General features: G+C 46.1%; 2 protein-coding genes across 2 annotated transcripts; one reads left to right on the top strand and one right to left on the bottom strand.

Moving 5' to 3' along the window:
* The first annotated feature begins 462 nt into the window (after positions 1-462).
* On the top strand, positions 463-17718 carry LOC106746648. The gene is made up of 11 exons (XM_014623444.1): positions 463-647; positions 759-1359; positions 1553-1697; positions 4598-4646; positions 4754-5074; positions 5358-5637; positions 9877-9947; positions 12114-12401; positions 12731-12922; positions 16807-17115; positions 17554-17718. The coding sequence occupies exons 1-11, from the start codon at positions 636-638 to the stop codon at positions 17716-17718; spliced, it is 2433 nt and encodes an 810-aa protein (XP_014478930.1). The 5' UTR covers positions 463-635.
* Positions 6489-8283, bottom strand: LOC106746871 (cuticle protein 2-like). The gene is made up of 3 exons (XM_014623990.1): positions 8211-8283; positions 7520-7782; positions 6489-7300 (listed from the first exon to the last, which is right to left on the bottom strand). The coding sequence occupies exons 1-3, from the start codon at positions 8223-8225 to the stop codon at positions 7087-7089; spliced, it is 492 nt and encodes a 163-aa protein (XP_014479476.1). The 5' UTR covers positions 8226-8283; the 3' UTR covers positions 6489-7086.
* Positions 17719-17802: the final 84 nt, after the last annotated feature.

Here is a 17802-nt window from a genome sequence, read left to right as displayed (position 1 = left end):
TTTGTCTTAGATTACAACAAATCTTCCATCGTAAAAGAAATTTAAAAGATGAAACATGAAAAAGATCAGTTTATATTTTTGAGCAAAACGCGAGAGATAGGAAGAAATTTAAACAAAAGTTTTATAATTTTAAAAATACATGGTTATTTCAAGAATTTTAACTAATGTGTGAATTGTTAAAAATATCCTCATCGCTTAATATTATTTGTAACATCATGCATTAATTGAAACCTGTCGATCGGAATACAAATGAGGATACCGTCAGCTTCTCATTACGCTTCCGGTGTTGGAGTGCGGGCGCCGAAATGTCAAGGTCGCCGATGGTGAAAAAAAACGAGGGAGGAGACCGCCTACCCTTTCCGATTGAACTTCCCGGACCAGCGGGTTAGCCGATCACTTCTGGACTCCCTCCAAGGAGTCGCCGGCGATCGGCCCACGTGGGAGGGGAGGAACGAACGCGACTATAAATGGTACGAAGCGACCGTTCTCCAGGAACACAAAACGCCGAACCGACGACCGGGTCTCACTTCTGGTACGAGCGAGTACTGGCGTAGAACAGCAGCGCTCTTTTCCACCAGGAACAAGGAACGAGAAGCGGGGAAACCGGCGCAGAGCACACGGCCCTGGAGATCGTCATGAGAGGCTTGGTGAGTGATCCCGGGGAGATCCACGCGGACAAAGGAAAGTGAAAGGGCGGGCCAGGTCGACCGGCCAGTGAGAAATGTCGATCTCGCGACCAAATCATCTTTCCCTTCTAGATTCTCCTGTTGGTCACGGCGGTGACCTGTAGAGCCGGTTACGTCGGCCCACCGTCGCCGTACGGCAACCCCTTGATCCACTCTCAACCCCAGCGAGTCACACCGAGCTACGCGCCGCCGGCTCCGGTCGGCGAAGACGGCAACGTCATCGACACGCCGGAAGTGGCACAGGCGAAGGCCGCGCACTTCGCCGAATTCGCGAGAGCCGCCGCCCGAGCGGCCGTAGACGAGAAGCAGCAGCAGCACGTCTACCCGGCGACCCAGCCGACCGCGATGCCCTACCTGAGGCAGAACGATTATCAGCAGCCCACACCGATCTACCAGGCCGTGAATCACGTGCCGACGTCCATCTACAACCCGCTCAACTATCAGCAACCCCAGCAATACGACGGCCGAGCGAACTTCGTGGGCCAGAAGAACTACGCGCTGCCACCGAAGCCCACCGCCTTCGTGCCGGCGCCGTTGGCGGAGGACGGCACGGTCGTGGACACGCCGGAAGTGGCGGCCCTCAAGGCTGCCAGGCTGGCCGAGCTCGCCGAGGCTGAGGCTCGAGCTTACAAGCACGCGAGCACGCAGCAGCACAATCCGGAGGAGAACCACAGTGAGTCGTCGAGGCGGCTGGGAGAGCCGATGATGAGCGTAAATCTGTAATGAGGATTTAAGGAATAAGAAATTGATCGATTCTTCTCGCATTTGATCGGAAGTTTTTCGTAGAAATTAAAGTAAAGTACGGCGGAGGCGGATGGTTGAAATTGTCGAATGTTCTGCAGATGATCCTTTGTGTGTTGTTTCAGGTTACTCCGCGCCATCGGCCGGACCAGCTTCTGTCTCAAACTATCTAGGATCCGGTGCTGCTGTAGCGAGAGGCTCGTATTACGGAACACAGTCTTACACGAATTACCAGCCCTATCATTATCAATCCCAGCATCCGATAGGAAACTACTGATCCTCACGGATCGGTCGGCCGACACTGTCCGGACAGCTTGTACATACTCTAGATGAATAAATTGTTTTTGCCTTTTCTACGCGAATCACCGGTGCATTCTTTTTCACGACGTCGATCGCCGACATTTGTACGCCTTTTCTTTGATTATCGGATAATTGTGATACATAAAGACTGCTGAGAAAAAGATTCAATGGAAGGATGACTCCTTGTCCGTTGGTCCCTGCCCTCCTGGTCCTTCTTGTATAAAATTCATTGTCTTAATTTACTTTATGACTATTTTATATAAATAAATTTCACTTAAATAAATTGACTATTTTATTTAAATCAATTTGATTTCTATAAATTACACGAAATTGGCAGTTGTTAAATTTTGTGATTTCCGCTACTACGTGAATAATATCAAAAGTTTCACTTGCGCACACATCTGTGATTACAAGATATATCGCAAAGTATCGCACAGCGATTAATTTTTCTAATTTGTAATAATGTGTTACGTACAATGGTTGATTAAGCTGAAAATTGAATTTTATTCAAGTCGCAGACTGTCTTTTAATTTTACATTACGCGTTATTTAATTCGAGTAAAATGTACTTCCCCACCACCATTTTATTCGAAGAAATATTAATTAAGTGCTGTGAATGCGCATCAAATGTTGAATTAATCAATTCTTCTAGGTTAGAACGCCATTCTGCCAGTTTCCCTCTATCAGTCCTCTCTTCCGTTAAATTAATAACATTAAGTAGATTAATTAGATTAATTAGATATGCAGATTAAGATACAAAATGAAATTGATGAAAAATATTCGAACCTATTGTAGACGTGCGCAAAAAGAAAAAAAGGGATTCGCGAAATGACCGCAACACGAAATTTCTCGCGAAATCACAGCGATTCGTGACGAAACGGCTTGTGTCTTAATTCAGATAAAAATCGGTGGAGTGCAAATGGAACGATCGGATCGTCGTGGGACTCCACGATTAGGAAAGTTTTTACGTTTTGCAGCGCGCTGCTGCGAGACAATATCTCGTAACGATCGTCTCGTACGATTGCGGTCGATGCGCACGCAATTTTGCGCAAGTCGAATCTTGCGCGGCGAGAAAGGGGAAACGAAGTTTGAGGCAATGCACGCGACTGCAACGGTATATCCATTGTACCGATTTATTCACATGGACATAAAAAAGATTGACTGCGAAATAAATAAATATACAATTTTATTGTCTCGAATTCGCAGCGCGCGCGCGTAGTCTCCCGCAAATATAGCGCGGCGGGAAGCGCCGTGTACTAATCTCGATTCAAATCTGGGAACCGAGAAGAGTATCATGTTAAATTCTATCGAAACATAGTCATCTCGCGTTACAGTTGTGGATCTTGCCACATAGGTCATTGGAGTGCGAGAGACGTGAGAAGAAACGAATGAGAAAGAGAGAGCGGAATAATAGCTTCGTTCCCCGAGAATGAACTCGAGCATCGTGATTCGACATACCTTGCCGGCGAAAAGGTCAGGAATCGTAACTCGTTTGTAGCGCGAAGTGTACGCGAGCGTCGCTATCTGCGCGCGTACATAAATAAAATTACAAACAAATGGACGGGATTTTTTTTATCGGCCGCTCAATTACCGAGACATCCGCCGAATTAGGAAAGCGCTCGCGAAAACGAAAAGAAGACCTTGCCGCCGAAATTCCCTCGAAGAGAAATCGACTTTAGACCGACTTTAGATGTGATACTTCGGCGAACATCCTGTGCACAATTACATCACTTAATTGACCTCGATGTAAATATACGAGTCGAGCGATACGCGTAAACCGTCGGAAGGATCTTGGCGGATTCTGCGTAGAAGATCTCAGCTGCGGTACGATATCGGGTCGGTGGTTTAACTCGTTACGTGCCCTGCAGATTATGTGTTACGAGAGACCCCGCGAAGATTTGCGCAATAATCACCTGCCGCGAGCGGGCAGCTGAGTTGTATCTCACGTTACCGCGCGCAGATCACCGTCGATTCGCTATAACGAGGGCAAGATCAAATAATCTTCTCCCCCGCGCTGCTCCACTGACCTCAAATGGCAATTAATCCTCTACCCGATATCGTCTTATCACCGAGAATAATCGAAGTGCGACGAAACAATGCAAGAATCGAACGGCGAGCCGTTCCGAGCCTTTCGGAAAATTAATTTCTTTTTATTTGCCATCATTTGTTTTGTGAGATATGCAAATTAAAGAAAAATCTATAAATATACATTCCTAAAAGAATTATTCTCTTTCTCTCTCTCTCTCTATCTGCACAAAGCTTGAATTTCGTTCGCTCGAAGATCTTTGATGAGATAGGACAGCGGTTTCTTAAGGCAGGATGATGAGCGATAGGAAGAGGACTACCTTGAAGGGACCACCACCGGATAATCTATGATCCAAGCTGGTCGTCCGTGAATCGCACGTGTCTTACAACCGCAAAAAAGTTCGTTCCAATGCACGTTGCACTGCCGCTTTGCGGTGAGTGGGTGGTTGCGTAGAAAACGAGGCAAGGTGGAAGGTAAAACGAAAAAAAACATCCTTATCGAATGCACAGTTTCATATAACACAACGGAAAAATATATATTTCTTCATTATCGTAATTTATATATATTTATCGAAATGAGAGAGTCTAATAAATGATATATAATCTAATATAATGATATAATATAATATAATATTTATGCGTCTGAGCGAGTGTCTAAGGTCTATTTAATCCGAGGGAAGGTATCGCGTGAGGTTACACGGAAACGTATATCATTAGAGCTAATAGCGATTAAAGAGTTTTTTTTTGCAATGGACCCGACTGACCACGATGATGGTCTCGCGGGGTAGCATGCGATCCTATAAAAGCACGATCCGCTGATCGCCTTGACGCATTCATAACTGGTAGATCCGTGTCGCAAACGAGCGTGACGACGACGACGACCATGAGATTACTCGTAAGTGCGACATTACGAGAGAACAAAAAAGAGAACCGACCAGAAGAGAATTGACATCGATTGCGGCACACGTCGCCTACTCTTCTAAACGCCCCGCGGTTTTCCAGGTTCTCCTGAGCGCGACGAGCCTGTTGATCGGTAAATCACAACAGACACCGCTGTACGACTACCATGGACCATGGGCGCCTCTTGCCAACGACGGTACGGTCATAGATACGCCCGAGGTTGCCCAAGCCAAAGCCGAGCATTTGGCCGCATATGCAGCTGCAGATGCCAGAGTCGCGGAAACTCTGATCGAGCTGTCACCGACCACGAGATCGGCCACGGCAGAACCACTGGAAACAAACCGGGAAATGACGCAACGGGATGACAGTCAGAAATCGGTGGCGCCTCTGGGGCAGAATGGACAGGTGGTCGACACACTGGAGGTAAGATGCGATTTCAAAAGTAGCCGATTCTTTCCCTCCATCAATTCAACTTAACCCTTCCGGGTGGGAGACATGCCTATTTTTGCGATTCCAATTTAATTGCTGAGCACGAAAAAGACAGATTCCGTCGAAATTCTCAATTTGACAACTCGGTTATTAGTCGCGTCTTACGATACAAAAATATAGCGGCCGCCCCGGGGAGATGAATTAACCCAGAAATTATACGAGGCGTCAGGACGAGAGAGGTGATATTCGAATTAACGGCTTTGTTGTATGTACGGAGGGATCAATTTTCAAGGTCGCCGCAGCCAAGGCCAAGCATCTGGCGACACATGCTCGCGCGGCCGCGACGGCGACTTCGGATCACGAATTGGACGCCTACGAGCACGGGAACCTGCTCTATCTGATCCGCTTGGTATCGCCGATCGCTTATCGGGGACCACCTGCTCCGTTGGGCTCGGACGGCCAGGTCGTCGACACACCGGAAGTGACGGTGGCCCGCTCGGCGCATATGAAAGCTCACGCGCGCGCCGTCGCGCTTACGACCGGCTACAACGTCCACTGTTGATTAAGTTTCTCATAAAGTTTCTCGATTGATATTCTCTGTATTTAATAATAATTGCTGATCGACGAACTGTGAATTTCGATGTAGAAATTACGCGTTGAACATTTGCGACCGCTAATCGATGACGGAAAGAAAAAAATCGAGTTCTTCTCGGGGGACGTAATCCTTCCTCAAGGCTCACGGTGCGATTTGTCGCCCGAAAGAACCGACAGTTCTAATTACCTGATTTCGGTCGGCCACGTAAAAAAAAAAAATCAATTCATTTGCGTGGATAACGAAAGAACCGGTTTTGTTTGTAACTGAGACAAATAGAAGGCGCGTTATTCTGTGCGGTCCTCCGCGAGTCCTAAGCGAGCTCGTGCCGCCAGCAAGGACGCGATTAATCGTGCCTGACGAAGTATGCAACGGTAGAACACGGTGGATAATGATCTGCGACACACGTGTGCTATGTTCTCGCGGAAGCAGATTTGAATAATGGTGCGTGGACAATGCGCAGACGATGATACGGAAACGGAAGCAAGTCTCGAGAAACAACCGTAAATACGTGCACAAGAGTCGCGAGAATAAATTGGATTTTCTAAGGTCAGCACGTTCGCACATCGATATAGAAACATTTGCATAGAAATATGTATGCGAGCAAAATTTTTCCGAATTTACTTTTCTCCAGATTCTCGAATTTAGTTTCCCCTTCTTTCTGTTAAACTGAAACTTCCGAAACAAATTTCACCGTTTCTCGAAAGCGTCAAACGGTATCGAAGGATGTTGGATGGACAGTGTCATTTTCGTTTCGCTGCTCTATCCCATAAATATATATATATATGTATATATTTCTTTTTCACTGTATACACACCGGATACAAGTGGTCGCACGTGACAATAGGAAGTGTACAAAGTGCAACGCTTAAAATGCAGGCAGGAAGCTCTATATCGCTCATCGGGAGATGAATCAGCGAGGATGCATCGGCCGGACCGATCGTAGGAGGTAGTTAACGTCGTGACGGCGTTTGCGTCGCGGGACACGAATTACTGTACACGATCTCGAGTACGTGGGGAACGCTAACGACATAATACAGCGAGCGGGATATAATATATATGTACGACAGATCATATCTCTTGCGCGGTCTCCGAGCATAAATAACCGTTCAATTGCATCGCGTTGCCGGCCGTTACTACCGCGTTTTTCCCAGTCGCTGGATCATGATCGAACTGAATCTCCTTAATTCTCTCGCAATGCAACGGAAAGGATTTATCTCGCCCAACCACGCTCTCTAATTCGTGTCGTTTTAGTCTTCCAATTCTGAGGTAGCTGAAGAACACCGAAGGACCTCGCGTGATCCAGCGGGATCGATCGATCCCGCTGGAACATCGACGTCCATTCGACGAGAGGAAGCGCGTTTCTCGGGTCGCCTTGATCCGGTCGTTTCCCTGCGAACGATCGACGTTCGCTTTTAGTAGTAATTGCGAGCCGAACCGTCCCAGGCGGGATTGTAGGCACCAGCATTGTTCCAGGACGGATCGTAGGCGCCAGCAACTGGATCAGCTGGACCAGCCGGCACGCGCTGCGCTTCCGCATTGTAGAGAGAGAAATGGACGGCCTTGGCTTGTTGAACCTCGGGTGTGTCGACCACGCGACCGTCCGGACCCAGTGGAGCCGGTGGTCCGCTGTTTGATTTAATGATAATATAATACGCAACGGTGGACAGATTTATATCAGCGAATTCTTAATCAAATGATCGAATTTGGCTAAACAGAAAAATATGTCCGCATAAGAGCGAAAGAGAGAACTAAAATGCTGCGTCTAAATACCAGTACGAGGCTACCTCAGAAAAATGCAAACTACAAACGGGTAAACGAGCGAGATAATGAGCGCTCGAGACAAACCTGTAATGCGAGATGTAATTTCCAGAAGCGTAAGATCCGTCGGGTCCGGCGTATCCGCCAACCAAGCCCGGTCCCTTCGGTGCGCGCGCGTTAGCCTCCGCCAAAGCACTCAAGTGAGCAGATTTCAGTTGCGCGACTTCCGGAGTGTCGACCACACGGCCATCGGGGCCCAAAGGCGCTGGGGAAGCGTGAGGCGCATAAGCTGGTCCTCCGTACCATTGTGGAATCGCCAGAGTGGCGCTCGACATTGCAAATACAAGGATCTGCAATATAATACCGAGATAATCAGCGACGGAATCAATGTTTTCAGCATATGTAGATATTAAATATTTTACAAATATCCAAGTATGCGGGAAAGTCAAGTATGATAAATATTCCAAAATACTTATGATAAATATTTTGGAATATTTATCGTAACTTTTCTTATACCTGACTTTCTCGGACATTTGAATATTTACAAAACATCTAATAACTATATTTAAACGATATTTCAGAAATATTGCGTGCTGTCTGAGCAGAAACCTTAACGGGTTCTCGGAGAGTACAAGTGCTCGATAATTAATATCAGATTACGGGTGACAACGTGAATCTTCTCCCGGAGATTAATTTGAAGATGACGAAAAAGCGAACGCAGTACTTCGAACGCGACACTTCACAGCACTCTCCCGAGCCCTCCCGTACGTGTACTCACGAGGTATCCGATCATCGCGGCGAGTCCTGCTCGAAGGTAAGTATCCCGTTGCTCAGATCCCGCGGCACGTGCGTTTAGATTCGTATTACGTCCGTCGTGAACGCGCGTAGTGCAATTTATAGGGGTACAGGCGGCCGCATCGGGCGTGCTTCGCCCCACTTGGTGCGCGCGACTGCTGAGCACAACCACACCCAGGAGGAAAATGCTCTCCTTAAGGCCCTGCCCCGTAACATTTACCGTGCGTGCAACAATGACACCCGGTCGCGCGTGTAACCTCGCGGCGCCTCCGAACTATGCGGCTTGCGCCCCGCGCCTCATCGCTAATGCATTTCGCAGTCATCTGCGCGTAGACTTTCGCCAAAGTGATTCGGAGTGTGATCGCTAACGAGACTTATTAGGGATCCTTCGAGCGCTGAGCCGCAGAAGAGCGTCGCCTTCCCGAATCGTGCGTCGGGATAGCAATCATGTAATTTTTTCCTAGGGGCGGAAGGCGAGAAAAGTGAAAAGTTTCACGCGAACTCGACGGCTGCTTTGCGATCATGTAATTTTTCGGACAACGGAAATGCGAAACTTCTCGCAGTTTCCGCTCCTAGCGAAGAATTACGCGCTCGCCGCCCAAGGATATTCTTTATTTCCTGTATACAATATTTCAAGCTGTGTCTAACGTATCGCTGTGACCGGTTCTCATCGTTTAAAAAATGATCCTCCTTCTAGAAACTTTCTGACTCTCTCAGCGTGCAATGGCTTTAGTATTAAATCAGAAAGGGCAATAAAGACGCCGCCTAAAGCACTGCCTTTGAGTGCGTAAGATCGACTTACGGTTGTGTCACGTGCGTTTACTATCTTTACGTCGCGATCGCGCAACGAGTTACACCCACTAATACCCCGGGTTTATGCAATTGTTTATTCGCACGTGTCGGATCAATCACAATAGTATGTCACAGGGTAGCGATAACAATAGTTGCTGAATTACTAAAACGGACACGGTGTTGCAACTGGCGACTTGGTTCATCGATCGCGCCCTTATCCGTATACCGATCTGAAAGGAATTGCGTATTTGTCACCAACGCAATTCCTCAGAGACGCGGCGGGCTCAGGCGTTTAGTCAAGCTTGACGGAGTATCGGTCGATCGTCAGTCATCGATACGTGAGATCGGCTCCGTTGAACCGCCTACCGGGCGATTAATCTTGGACGCAAAACTCGATCACCCGGCAGAGCGTGCGCGAAATAAATCGTTGTTTCCCTGATTGTTTGCTTCGTATGCATTGTCGAGAAAAAGGAAAATAAATAAAAACAATACATTCGATCACGATACGATCGACCTCCGTGCTCCCTCGCTCCAATTCAATTATCTCCGTTGTATTTCTATTTCACACTCGGAAAAAGGGGCTAGAATCAACTTTATTCATACTTTTTCGACGGGTCTGCATCGTAAAGAGAATCACTCGCCATTGATCCATACGTTACGCTTTATTTGCTCTTTCAATATTATTACATGTAAAGTGACACCCACTTGGAAATTTACATTTATCAACCTTGCGCCTATTAGAACAACGATTTTTCTAAGCTACCATTTGTGTGTGTGTGCTCTTCCACCACTGCCGCGATACAGATAAATTTCTAGTCATGCCTTAACATAACGCTCCTCCATACTGGATTCACCAGTTGGCGTGCGAGTAGGGATCCGCGTAAGACAGATGAGCGAGCTTGGAGAGCGCTTCCGCATGGGCGGCCAAGTGAGCCGCCTTGGCGTGAACCACTTCCGGTGTGTCAACCACTCGTCCATCGTGGCCGAGCGGTGCCGGCGGCCCGTGATAAGCGCCGTGATATCCCATGTTATACCCGTGATGCGCGGTTTTCGCCGCCTCAGCCGCGTACGCCGCCAGGTGGGCTTTTTTCGCGTGCGCCACCTCCGGCGTGTCAACCACTCGACCGTCGTGGGCCAACGGGGCTAGCGGCCCGTGGTAGTGTTCGGCTTGCACCCCGTACGTCTGATAAGGTGCGGCGGAAGCCCATGTGAGACACGATAAGATGATCTGAAAAGATAAGTGGTAAGAGATTTGTATTCGAGTTCAGAGGACGATGAAGAAAAAACTCGATCAAGCGCCACGGTAGTATCGCCGAATACATAAGACGATACAACCAGCCACCGTCGAGGCGATCGAATAGCTTTATTTGATTTGGGGTTTTCAGGTTGATCGATTTTTCGAACGAAATCTCTCACAAATAATTATTAACGAGGAATTAATTGAAGGGGATGAGATGAACGTGAGGTGACGGCGGATGGATAAGCAAGAGAATTCGACGGTGAAGGATAGATAAAGTTTGCTTACTCACGAGGGCTTTCATGATTGTGCGCATCTATTCAAGATCGGACGAATCTCTGTCAGTTCGATCGCGCCGTGTAGACTTTATATAGCCGATGGACAATACAGACAGACTCACCTGTCCCGCCTAAAATAGCACGGACGAAACGTAGACACAGACCCGGCTCGATTTTCACATAGCTGGAACGAGAGGGGTCCCGGTTTTTCTGCTTGGCAACTTCTGCGCGATTGTGAGACGGAGATACGTCGAGGATCTTGTGGGACTAGGAAAAAGACCAAGCTGTTACGGCGTAACGAGAAGAAGCGAGGAAACGAAAGAGGGAGAGGAACAACGAAAAGGAGAGAGAAAAGGGGAGGAGTAGGGGGAACGCCAGTAAGAGCGAAATTATGATTGCGTCAACGATGAAAACGCGAACATTCTACGGGACGACGTTGTACAATTGCCTTGACAAAAAGCATCAACGGCGCGATTTCGATCGAGATCGATCGCTCCCGAATTTCGTCGATCTCCGATGAACGCTCTCCGAGAAAATTCAAGGTTGAAAATCCGGTAAAAAATCAACACGTTTGGACGCTGAAATATCCATTCGACGTTGTTTCAGGCGAATATTTATAATTGTTTCCGAATTTATTTGTTTCGTAATCAAATTTCATTCCATATAGTAGCAGCGATAATTATCTCAAAATCTGGAGATTTATGGAACTTGCGACATTTCTTTTAATTAATAACCGTGGAATGATGAAATAAATTTTTCGTGGCCGCGCATTAATAATGACCGGCGATTATTATCTCGAATTAAAGACTACTAGAAATTCCGCCACATACACGCGCCGCGCCTAATTGCTTAACGAGCTATTGCATTAGTTCGGAGAATAACAATAAAGCGTATCAAATAACAATCAAATAATTAAGTATCCGATCTGATTCTTTGATTGCGAAATTCAATTAACCAAATCGATCGGCAATTATTGATACGAGCTTCGACGCTATCGCGCAATCGAAATAATCATTAAATCGCGTCGAAAAATTAATTGCATCACCGCGTTGTGCACTTTCGCGACGCTAAGGCGACGCAAAAGCGCCGAGAAATGTGCATCTTGATACATTTCGTAAAAATCGAACGATCGTTCGTTCCTACGAGCGTTAGTCGAACGGTATTCGCGTCCTGGTGGGGCGATGCTATTAGGCAAGATTAAATCGCCGATTGTATATAAACCAAGCATTTCGCGCTCGCTGCTTATAAAACAGCGGCGCTCCATTTAGGATTGAACGTAACGATGAAGTCCCTCGTAAGTAGACCCTTCGCGGTGGAACCCCATCTTACTTTGCGCAATCTCTTCTTTGAGATAAGAGAAGGAAATCGCGAAATTTTCATCGCGAATTGCCATCCGTCTCACATCAGTAATAGGATACAATTTTAACATTTATATATGAATTATATAATATTTTATTAATTTATTGTATGAGTTATAATAATATTTTTCATTTGATGAAAATTTCCTGCATCATCGGTAATCGCTTTTGTCGCGACTTCACCATCGACGCTTCTACATTGATCACCTTCGCGTTTGCAGGTAGTCTTGATCTCGACCGTCGCAGTAACTTTAGCAACATCGGCGTATTATCATGGTCCACCTGCGCCCATCGGTCACGATGGGAGAGTATTGGACACGCCGGAAGTAACGCGTGCTAAAGCGGCGCATCTCGCTGCCGTGGCGGAGGCCGCTGCCAAAGTTCCGCATAGTTCCTCCTACTCGGACAATCAAAATTATCACGGATATTCGAAACCTGTAACGGCGGGTCATCAGGTGTACCATACTGGATACGGATATCGCGGACCGCCTGCTCCGTTGGATCACGAAGTAATAATTCTATTTTATATATATTTAATTAACAAAAAATGTCTCTACTATATTGATGCACGATCGTCTGATTCACTTTTCCGATGCTAGTGGCGGGTGTATAACAGCTAGATTATATACTCAAGCCGATTCGATATATTTCTATTCGGTTAAATCGACTTCCTCGAGTTCCGGTCTGCTCTCTTAAGAATTCGCGGGGAAAAAAAGTCTCAGAAATAAAGAAATCAAAATTAATTTTCACCACCAAGTTCGCGAAAAGATGAATTAGACTGTTGACAGCGAAATTTATCGTTGTTTGTTATTGTTTTCATCGTTCTCTTTTTCTTTAGGGTCGCGTGGTGGACACGCCGGAAGTGGCTCGAGCGAAAGCCGCGCACTTGGCGGCTTACAATCACGCAGCTTCCTCGGCACCTCTCGTGGCCGGCGAGGATCACTCGGAATATTACGATTCACCGTCGTACGGTTATCACGGCCCGACCGCACCCTTATCCCACGACGGCAGGGTCGTCGACACCCCCGAAGTGGCGCACGCCAAACAAAATCATCTCGCTGCTCACTCCAACGCTCTTCATCACGGCCATTATGGTTATAATGAATATTGATTTCAACAAACAACTGCTAATTAACGAGAACGTATTGTTAAATTTCGTAAAGCAACGTCCTGTTAATGTTACGTTACCACAATATTGAATAATTCAGGAAACACGTTCCTCGAATTTATGCAACTCGTTACGGCGTGTTCGGCGACGCGTCGTAAATCACTCGCATCTTCGATCGCAACACTCAGACTGAGGTGCAAGACTCACGGCCGTTTGCTCAAGTTACTTAATGATGCTTAAGACATGTTAGCTCGTAAGAAATATATAACAAATATATAGCATTTCGTTGTTACTTTCAGTTCCTACTCTGTTCTACGACATAACCCTGACAAGTTTCTAAGGATTTATTTTATTATAAATATCGTTTTCGATCCTTTTTCGACGAATATATTAAATCCTTTCAAAATTCTACCATTCTCCGTACACGAATCACACTTTTGATTGTAGAGAACAACGAATCGCCGACACGACTAGTAATAAAATATCGCACGCGACGCAACTCTCAGAATGTCTGCTTTACGAACGTTTAGAAGGGAAGGTGTGATTTAAGAGATCCGTCGAGCTGATATAGGACACTATAAATAATCGGACGGTGAAGTCGACATGTGCAACAGGCGTACCTGTCAACATCCGCCTGCGGCCTTACGCACGCGTGGTCAGCATACCTTATCGTCTTTTTTCACGCTCGCGAACGAATCCGAGGAATGATCGATCCGGTTGTTTTACATCGGTCCCGAGTGTTCCGTATACGTCGCAGCCGAATTCGGCCTCAAGGATCGCAACATTTCATATTACTTTCGGACAAGTGATTTGAGATACCTTGAGCCACGAGCTCTATACTTCATTATGTCGCGTAAATCCACGACGTTTACTCAGATTCCCCTTCATCCTTCTCGGATTCTTTCGTCAACTCTAAGCGAATTCCGTGTCCATAGGACGACGGAATTTCCCATATATGCGAAAATCTCATCATTATTCTCGTGATTATCCTGATGCGTCGACCCGAAGGACCGGCGTTCGCCTAACGACGCGTAATCGCTCGGTCCTCCTTATTGGTATTTATGGGTCGTCACGAAATCGACAATATGCGGCCCACGCATACGCTCGAAGGAAAATGCAGAGTTGGCCAACTAATTGCATCTATCGCTTATTGGACATTTAAGGTATCCGTACCCGCTCGTATATGCACTTATGCGCGATAGACAATAGGGTCATCGGGCGTGCCGAGATTATCTCGAATTCCAAGGAAAAGGGCTTTTGTTCGCCGAGCAGTTGCGCGATCCACGTGCCATTAAAGCGCCCACATAAGCATGCGAGAGATTTTTCATCCAATTTCTCTGAAATGTTACATTAAAAGAAAACAATGCTGTATTGGAGCAAATATTTACTAAGGAATATTGGAATAATTATTGTATCAAGTAAATATTATTTAAGTCTAGCATACTGAGAAAAAATGCTACATTTAAGCAATATTTACGTAATCCAAGTAATGTAATCACTTTAATGCTCTTTAACAAAAATTTACTTGAACGTAACTTTTTTTTTTCAATGTAAATACGTGCAGAATTGTTTCTATTTGCAGAGATCGTACAAGTTAAATTCAATGTCTCGACTGATAGAGGATATAAAGCAATTCTGTTTTTTTCCTTTTTTACTTTCCACTACAATCGAATTTCGCGGAATCACGCGTTTTTAACATCGACAGACACGAGCGATTCGGACAATGCGCACAAGGCCGCGCGAAGAAAATCCCATCAGGGAAGCGAGACCTTGATGTCGAACTTACAACGACGAGCAAAAAAATGCGAATTCGCACCCGATACTTATCCGGGCGCGTCAAACTGCGAAAGCGATACATTTCGTTCCGATCGTCCGTTCGGGAAAAATTTTACGGTCCCGAGGACACGCGCGTGGCCGACCTTCGTTTTGCTTTGCCGGCTGGTGTGCTCCCTTTTCCTACTTCGCTCCATACATTTTAATCACACTCTGCCCCTTTCCTTTCTATTTATCGGCAGCTTCGGCTATTGGCCGGTTTCAGGGAACATATTCGATAACCTTGTCTTTCATTTTTAATTAAAGAAAAACAAGAAAGGTTTCCTCATTAAGATCTACGAATAAATCCACCGATGAGAGAAAAAAGCCACGTAAGCATCGCTGCGTGTACATACACATTAAGACTCCTGGTTTCTTGCTGTAGCCGTCTTGTTTAATGAAGCGAGAAAACGCATGTCCAGAATTCCTAAATAACATTAAAACGTCGTAAAAACGTCTTTTAGACAATAAGAAGTTTAGAAGCCGTTCTACGATAGTGTGTTCTACAAAAGTGTAGACAACGTAACGTCTAAAATCGAGACATAAGACATTTGTCTTTCAGGCGTCTTATGTCTTGATTTTAGACGTTATGTCGTCCGGGTACTTATTTGTTTGAAGGAATACCGTAAGAATTTTAAGCATAGATTTCCGTCATAAAACGAGATAGCCGCGCCGAGGACACAGAAGTCTTGCTATTGCACATTGTTCTCTCCCGGTTACGTGTTCTCTTCGACACAGAAACATCCATTAACCGTCATCTTCGCGGTAACAAAGATATTTTACGAGGCGATTTACCTTTTTACCTCAAACAAAACATTTATTGATTTATTGATTCCCTTACCCCATCTGCCTCCGGCAAAAACTGATTCTTCGGAAATCGATGGGGCAGACTTCGCAGTAGGTTCGTCGATTACTCGGACCGTCGGTGGTTGCTGTGATGACAATTTGCGCGAAGAGAAGACTCGTCGTCGAGGAAGTCGTTCCACTGTGGTCAGGTGCACCTGACCTTGCCGATATGTCCACGCTCCTCCGAGGAGCATCCCCCTCCGGGCGAATTGAAAGCGACGGGTACGGTCCTCGTTAACATCAATGTCAGCAAATGTCGTTAATGTCACAAATGTCAATGTCAGCACTTTTGAGGCGCTGGCTGCAAGGTGTGGTCCCCTCCTACGGGTCGACGACTCCCTACCAAGATTCACATATATAAAAGGAGATCGGAGTCTCGACATGGTACGACATAGCAGTCCATACCTTAGGGCGAGTACTGGTAATCAGCCAGCAGCGCTTGTTGACCGCCGCTAATCAGACATGAGGGCTCTTGTGAGTACCATCAAGACCGACGATCGAGACTCTCGAAGGTGTCTCGGTCTCGCGGAAAAAAAGGGTTCTGTTTTTGAGTCGACCGCTCTTCGTCGCTAAGACGCTGCGATCATCGATGCTCGATCGAATTTTTTTCTGTTTGCCTTCTCGTCGAAATCGTAATGCACGAGGAGGGAGAACTCGTTAATTGGAACTCCTCTTCAGCGAAAGATTCATCTTTTTTCGGCTATTAATTTCCCTCCCTTTCATCTTGACACGAATGCAGCGGCATCCGATATTAGTCTTTCTCATAAATTGATTCTTCTATCTTAATTAAGACTCTAACTATTAGATTCTCTCGCCAAAGGTTCATCGGATTCAATTTTGAGCTCCTTCTTGAGCAGTTGTAAGCATCTTTGTAAGGATAAAAATTTCACAATTTACATCTTTTTCTTAGAAGTTTTCCAAAAAATAAGGAGACGAAATTTACTTATTTTTCTTAATAAGAGAAATTAATCCTTTAAAATTAATTAATATCACGACGGTATATCAAGGGTTAAACGAATCCACGAAGTGGAAAAATTCGCTCAAAAGGCGCGATATAATAATTGATCGTAAGAATTCGCCACAAAACCCGAAGACATCCCGTTTAACCAAACAAGAGGAACGCACCTATATGTACAATCACTTTTCAGATCGTTCTTTCCGCACTGTGCGCCATCGTGGCCGCGAGGCCGACTTATCTGTCTTATCACATCGGCCTGCCGCTCAGCCCAGACGGCAAGATCCTGGACACGCCGGAGGTGGCTCAGGCGAAAGCGGCGCATCTCGCCATTCAGGACTACGAGGCCGCCAGGAACACAGGAACGCTCGGCTACAGATATGCTTTTGCTGTTTATCCACCTGCAATCACGTACGGCGCGCCCATCGGCGCGGACGGACGGGTGGTAGACACACCTGAAGTCGCGCAGGCCAAGGCTGCCCATCTCGCCGCTCACGCCCAAGTACGGCACTCTCATTTAGAGACGGTTACACGTATAGAACTCTACTCGTTGAACCGAGCTACAATACGCATTAGAAACAACTTATTTGACCTTTTTGTCACCGGTAACGTAGCATCGTATCCTTCCGCTTTTGTGAATCGAGGTCGATTGACATAATGCTACGTCGCTCTATGGATCGACGAGAATTTCACTGTATAAAACGGTTCTCGAAGCGATTACAAATACGATATTACCTATCGTTTTAATCTTTCTTTTTTCATGATCTTGTCATATTAATTTTACAGCTACTTTTATTGATTGTCAGAGCAAAAATAAAAGATTCCGACTATTTTACAGATGTGCTCGATCGACTGCAATGGTCACTTTATAGATATATCTTTTTATTTCAACGTAGCCATGCTATTCGCATCAGCATACTAACAATGATTTATGTCGCAGGAAGCTGTCAAGACAGTCGGACTTCCCTACGGTGCCCTGAGTACTTCGTGGCCTTATTCTTACGGTTACGCCCCTCTTGGACCCGACGGCAGAGTGATAGATACCCCCGAAGTGGCGCTGGCAAAGGCCAAGCACTTAGCCATATCCGCTCAAAGTGTTAACTGACGACCCGAGGAAATATCCCGAACCAATCCGCCGCGGATCGATCACGAGTTCGTCTCTGTTTCGAACCTGTCTTAATTTGGCCAG

This window comes from Dinoponera quadriceps, unplaced genomic scaffold (genome assembly GCF_001313825.1).
Source record: "Dinoponera quadriceps isolate SergipeBrazil2010 unplaced genomic scaffold, ASM131382v1 scaffold1565, whole genome shotgun sequence".
Lineage (NCBI taxonomy): Eukaryota > Metazoa > Arthropoda > Insecta > Hymenoptera > Formicidae > Dinoponera > Dinoponera quadriceps.
This window is presented reverse-complemented; position numbering and strand designations above follow the sequence as displayed.

What these genes read in the sequence shown, in the direction of transcription:
- LOC106746871 (XM_014623990.1), bottom strand. An exon ending in AATTACATCTCGCATTACAG is followed by an intron (nt 7,301 to 7,519) that starts GTTTGTCTCGAG and finishes TAAATCAAACAG; the next exon opens with CGGACCACCGGCTCCACTGG.
- LOC106746648 (XM_014623444.1), top strand. An exon ending in AGGTGGTCGACACACTGGAG is followed by an intron (nt 5,075 to 5,357) that starts GTAAGATGCGAT and finishes GTATGTACGGAG; the next exon opens with GGATCAATTTTCAAGGTCGC. An exon ending in ATCTCGCCGCTCACGCCCAA is followed by an intron (nt 17,116 to 17,553) that starts GTACGGCACTCT and finishes TTTATGTCGCAG; the next exon opens with GAAGCTGTCAAGACAGTCGG.